Source organism: Panicum virgatum, chromosome 3K (assembly GCF_016808335.1).
Source record: "Panicum virgatum strain AP13 chromosome 3K, P.virgatum_v5, whole genome shotgun sequence".
Taxonomy (NCBI): Eukaryota; Viridiplantae; Streptophyta; class Magnoliopsida; order Poales; family Poaceae; genus Panicum; species Panicum virgatum.
Window position 1 is genome coordinate 26,090,535 of NC_053138.1, and position 6,442 is coordinate 26,096,976.

General features: G+C 47.4%; 1 protein-coding gene across 1 annotated transcript; it reads left to right on the forward strand.

The window, feature by feature from the left end:
• Nucleotides 1–2,726: 2,726 nt before the first annotated feature.
• LOC120698679 (probably inactive leucine-rich repeat receptor-like protein kinase At5g48380) lies at nt 2,727–6,150 on the forward strand. Its single transcript, XM_039982395.1, has 3 exons — nt 2,727–2,880; nt 3,749–4,639; nt 4,759–6,150. Exons 2-3 carry the CDS (start codon nt 3,824–3,826, stop codon nt 5,749–5,751), a joined length of 1,809 nt encoding a protein of 602 aa, XP_039838329.1. The 5' UTR covers nt 2,727–2,880; nt 3,749–3,823; the 3' UTR covers nt 5,752–6,150.
• Nucleotides 6,151–6,442: the final 292 nt, after the last annotated feature.

Consider the following 6,442-nt stretch of genomic DNA (forward strand, 5'->3'; position numbering starts at 1 on the left):
GCGGAGGCGAGCGCGAGTGCGGAGGGAGCGGAGGCGAGCGTGAGCGCGGGGGCAGGAGCACGAGCGCGGGAGTGGAGGCGAGCACGAGCGCGGGAGCGGAGGGAGCAGGCACAACGCTGCCCCAGCGGACGCAGCGCCGCCCCAGCGGACGCAGCGCCGCCCCAGCGGGAGTGCGGGAGCTGGGAGGGTGCGGGAGGCAAGGTGCAGTGGATTGCTACTGCAGATCCGGCGATGAAATGCCGGAGCCCTCAGTGCGGGTTTCATCCCGTTTCACCAAACTAGGTAGCCGCGCCAAGGGAGTTTCGTGGCCATGAAACGGGAATGTTCTCTCTCCTATTAAAGAAGGTGCCAAATCAGCCTATATATGCTTGCGTGTCCAACCATGAAATCACCCATGAAACTGTATTGGGACTGGCCTAACAAGGCCGGCACTTTCTTGTATCTTGGAGCGCGAGTAGACATCGTTTTTCATGTGAGAAACTGTTTCTTATAATTTCCTTCTCTTTCTTTATTTACTCCTAAATACATGCTCAATATTTTTGTCTATATGGCAAGAAAGTTAATACTATAAAAACTGCTCTCCTGTCACATTGGGACTGCCCTTAGAGAATCTGGTTCCATCTCTAACCCCTTGCCGTTCCACCACCAGCTGGCCACGGTCACTATTGGCCACCTTTACCCTCGGTGGCGGGCCCGTAGCCCCGCAACCTGGGCCACGACCCGGGCTCCTCTACTTTGTTTCCATTAGACCCATATAACTAGCATGCTGTATATTATTAGAGTTAACTATAATTTATATTTTACTCTACTAAATAATTCAGGCTTCTTAAGTTTTTTGGGTCTTCGCCTCTGCGCCCACCTCCACCCTAGTCTGCGCCCACCCGTCAAGCTTCCATGCCTGCCCTGATACCGGCTGTTAACTTCTAGTCGGCAGCATCCACCCTAAACGCAGAGCAATTGGCGTGTCCACACCGATTGATAGACATGAGGTGTGGGCCGTGTTGGTTGAAAAAAAAAACACACAGACGCCTGCTCCTGTGAACATCCGTGTCACAAAACTTAAGCGCAGCGTCAAGTGTGAACAAGTAGCGCTTGACCACCTACGCAGGTTCCCATGTTGTTCCTCTGCTGACTGCCTGACTTTTTTTTCCCCGGTGGACAGGTGGCCCCCAGTGGCCTAGTCTAATCTGACCTGACCAAGCAGCAAAAGGAGCCCCCAGACAGGGGTTAGTGTTTGAAGATTTGCACTAAAGGAATAACAGCGATGCAAAGCTAGCAAAGCTACCTTGGACATCACCACAAGACCAAATGAAAAAAAGCAGTAAACTTACTGTATTTGAGAGTTATAACTAAAAAATATAGGTAATAAACAAAAAAGGGGTGTGCGTCATAGAATATGCCTCCAATTTCTTACCTGGTCTACTCTTGACCCCAGTAGTCGGTCGGTGCTATCAAAGATTTTCTCAATCCAGTTTTCTGTTGACTATGTGTTCACTGGAATTCCCCTTCCAGACCCGTTCGAGATTTGCAAGAGTTGCTGCCGTTCACACAGAAGCCGTGAAGTTCTTGGGTTTTTACTTTTTACTAGCACCAGTGCGTTGTACTAGTAATATACTAGACGACTGATTGATTTGTCCGAGCTCAAATTAGAATTCCGACTGATGCACCAGAAAATCATTTGCTTGCTTTAAAAAAATAGAGATAGAGATAGAGATAGAGATTATATGGACCCGAAAAACTTAACATAGGGTAGAAAATGGGTGTGTGTGTGTAAAGCAGGTCGAACCGGTTTTCCAATCCCAAGGTGTGAGTGTTCAGTCTTCCATGGATGGACACGGACGTTAGAGACGGACCCGCAGGACTTGACCCGTTCAATGCTCCGCGGCTCACGTCCTGCCGGCCGGCTGCCGTGCGTCCATGCATGTCGCCTTCGCAACAGCTTCAAGCGATGCCGTGGCAACAGCACCGGTGAGCTCATCCCTCGTGCCCGTGGAGATGAAAGACCTGCCGTTGTTTACACGTCCGTCCAGAGTCTTTGATCTGCAGTACAATCGCCGTGCTACAAATTCAAGCTTGGTTCCAAATTTCCAATACACGCAGTATCCGTTACCATGATCATTGCATCCATCCAATTCTATCGTCTCTTAATCTTTTTTTAATGAAAAAACTACTCCCTCTGTCCTGAAATATAAGACATTCTAATATTTTTGAAGAGTCAAAGTTTTTCGAGTTTAATCAAATTTTTAAAGAAAATCATAAAAATTTATGGCACAAATAGATATATTATAAAATATATTTAATGGAGAATCTAACGGTATATATTTAATATCATAAATATTATTATTTTATTGTATAACATTGGTTAAATTTGAAAAACTTTAATTCTCAAAAATATTAGAATGTCTTATATTTTTAGACGGATGGAGTAGATGTGTTTGGTTAAGATTTCAGAATATGAGGACAGGGCGGCCTCCGGGCGGCGCGGGCCGGTGGGCGGCGGTGCGAGCGCGAGCGCGAGCACCAGCAACGGCCGCATGGGCAGCAACCCAGTGGGCGCCGAGCAGAGAGCAAGGACCCCACGACCCAGTGGCCAGAGCAAGGCGGGTGGACTGGGAGAGTTGACCGGGAAGTCCTTGCGTTTCCGCGTCCCGGCCTGCTCACCTCAGCACACCACGCGGGTCCCACTGGGCCCCCACACGCTTTGAAAACTCTCGCCTCGCTTTCTAATTCCACACCGGCGGCCCTGCCTGCTCGCTTCAGTCTCGTCTCCTCTTCCTCCCTCCGCTGCGGCTTCGTCGTCGCCTCCTCCTCGCCTGCGCTCCCTCTCCGTCCGTCGCCGTGCGGTTGCCCAATTCCCGCCACGGCAGGAGGCCGCTCCTGGTGAGCTATCCGTGGACTCTCTTTCCCCTCTCTTTCTCTCCCCCCTACTCTCCTCATCTATTTGTTTGTACTGCCTTCGCGGTAACTGTTGTAGTTCTTGCAAGTTTGCCATGGTTCCTTATGATCTTTGTTGCATGCTCTGGTCGGGTTGAGGGTTCTCCAAGTTGAGAGGAGCCGTGAGTTTTACCGAGAAAATTGATCAATTTTGCGTTTTCGCCGAGTACTGTGGAGGAATTTTGGGAGAGAAGCCCTGTGCATGTAAGCATGTTCTTCTTCTTCAGGGTTTGTGGCAATCAAATAGTCCTTTTGATTTGTTAAAGAAGGACTCTGGGTGTGAAATCGGAGGGAAAGATGGGAGTATGTGCTTCCATGGTACCCCCTTTCCGGAGATTTTTTTTTCATAGATTTTTTTGTTGTCAAAAGTTGGGCACCTTTTTGCTGTTGGAGCCGTTTTTGCTGGGTATGAGAGATCAGGATATTAAACAAGAACTGCCTTTTTCCCTATTGTTCTTTGTACTACAACTGAGGAGGACTGATTTATGATCTGCTTCTATCAGATGACTCCTCGTTTTTTGTTGCTTCCCATGCATGATGCATCCTGTTGTGCTTATTCTTGCTGCAACATTCTTAACCGAAATCGGCAACTCGTGTGTTATTTGCTTGCCTGTAGTGGGGACCGGTTCTTTGCTGATGTTGCCGCTGTGTGGTTCATATTCTTCATACTGTCCGTATCACGTTTGAATCGAATTTTGCATTTTAGGTAGTGGGAGATAGAAGAAGCATAGCGACTTTCAGGTCCCCATGCGGTTGCCCTCACCAATTAGCATGTGCGTTCCTAACTTTTTTGGCTTGAATTGATTTTTTGCAGGTGAAGCTTGAGTCGTGAAGTGGTGTTACCCATCAAGGAGAAGTTGGACTAGCCAGCAGCCCGCACAAGTGCTCGATGACAGATCATTTTGCTCTAAGTGTTCTACTTCTACTGCTGCTAAGTACTACTTGTTTCAGTTCAGAACTAGATATCCAATGCTTGAGAGATGTAAAGAAATCGGTGAGTGATCCTAATGGTATACTCAAATCCTCATGGATTTTTGACAATAACACTGCGGGTTTCATATGCCGATTTACCGGTGTGGAGTGCTGGCACCCAGATGAGAATCGAGTTTTTTCGTTGCACCTCAGCAACCTTGGTCTTCAGGGTCCATTCCCTCAAGGTCTTAAGAATTGCACCAGTATGACGGGGTTGGATCTGTCAAGCAACAACTTTACGGGCCCTATTCCTTCAGATATCTCTCTGCAAGTGCCATTTTTGACATCGCTGGACCTCTCCTATAATGGTTTCTCAGGAGAAATTCCACTACTTATCTATAACATGACGTACCTAAACACCCTTAATCTTCAACACAACCAATTGACCGGTCAAATTCCGGGGCAGTTCAGTTTATTGGCTCGGCTATTAACATTCAATGTTGCTGACAACCAACTATCAGGGACTATTCCATCTGCTCTACAGAAATTCTCGCCATCAAGTTTTGCTGGTAATCAAAGACTCTGTGGGCCTCCATTAGGTGACTGTCAAGCTTCATCAAAGAGCAAGAGCACTGCAGCAATCATCGGGGCTGTTGTTGGCGTGGTAGTAGTTGTCATAATTGGTGCAGTAGTTGTGTTCTTTTGTCTGCGGAGATTACCAGCCAAGAAGAAGGCAAAGGATGAGGATGATAATAAGTGGGCGAAGAGTATCAAAGGAACAAAAACCATCAAGGCAAGTCACTTTATTGTCACTAATTTTTTCTTTTTCTTTGTCATGAGTGGCAATTTCGAGTAGTCTTGCTCACAAATAATTACAAAAAAATTCTCTCTGACATTGTTTTTATTATCCAGGTCTCTATGTTTGAGAATCCAGTTTCAAAGATGAAACTAAGTGATCTCATGAAGGCCACGGACCAATTCAGCAAAGAGAACATCATAGGTACTGGGAGGACGGGAACTATGTACAAGGCCGTGCTACCTGACGGTTCCTTCCTAGCTGTCAAAAGACTTCAAGATTCACAGCATTCTGAGTCCCAGTTCACATCGGAGATGAAGACACTTGGCCAGGTAAGGCACCGGAACTTGGTTCCGCTCCTGGGGTTTTGCATTGCCAAGAAGGAGAAGTTGCTGGTGTACAAACACATGCCCAAAGGTTCACTCTATGATCAGTTAAACCAAGAGGAAGGTTGTAATATGGATTGGCCACTGAGGTTAAGAATTGGCATCGGTGCAGCGAAAGGGCTTGCATATCTCCATCACACCTGCAATCCTAGAGTTCTTCACCGCAACATCAGCTCCAAATGCATCCTCTTGGATGAGGACTATGAACCAAAGATATCAGACTTCGGACTTGCTAGGCTTATGAACCCAATAGACACCCATCTCAGCACCTTTGTGAATGGGGAATTTGGTGACCTCGGTTATGTAGCACCGGAGTATGCACGCACTCTGATGGCCACACCGAAGGGTGATGTCTACAGCTTTGGTGTGGTTCTCCTCGAGCTCATCACCGGCGAGAAGCCTACCCACGTTTCCACAGCTCCAGAGAATTTCAGAGGGAGCCTAGTGGAATGGATCAATTATCTTTCAAACAACGGACTCCTCCAAGACGCCATCGATAAGTTGCTGATAGGAAAGGACACTGATGGCGAGTTGATGCAGTTCCTGAAAGTCGCGTGTTCCTGCACGCTTGCCACCCCGAAGGAGAGACCAACCATGTTTGAGGTTTACCAGCTCCTTAGAGCCATTGGCGAAAGGTACCATTTCACTGCCGATGATGACCTGGTGCTTTCACCTCTTAACACAGATGGCGAAACCCTAGACGAACTCATCGTTGCCAAGTAATTGCACAGCCATATGTCTCCAGAGGACAAACAAGGCTGCGAGTCCCCCCCCCCCCTCCATGGGAGTTAGCATCTGCTGAAGTGAGTAAGAAGGCCTATAAGATGTACCAATTACTTGCAGGATACTGCATCCTCTGTATAGTTCTTGTTGCTTGATTGTTACCCACCTTTGGGAGGTGCTGGTAGCAATTTGCATGTAACCAATTTGGTGACGAGGTAGTTGTTACTTGTAAGTTTGTTACCCTGGTGGCATGGGGTTTTATTGGCATTATGCAGTGGCTCTTTGGTAAAGCCATTTCACATTACACTTTGTATGTAGTTTGTACCAGAGATTTAGCAAATCTAAGCATACAGATGTATGCGTGAAAAATCAAATGACAGCTCACGGTAAGATTCTTTAGCCAACATGCACTGATGGACGACCTGGCCCTGTGAGTTCTACGTTTCCTGCACCTGGACGGGTCCCTGGCTGCCTGCTGCATCTTGCAAAGCTGTGCTGAGTTTTTGTAAAGAGGTACTTTTGCCAATTGGAACTATTCTGTTTTGTTGGCTGCTGGCTGCGGATGGTGGCTGGTGCTGATTTGTTGTGAGAGAAAATTACTGGTGGCTGGTGCTGGTTTGGTGTGAGAGAAAAATAATGTTGGTTGGCTGGATAAGCAGCCAGCAGAACAGAGTGTGGTCCACAAGCCGGT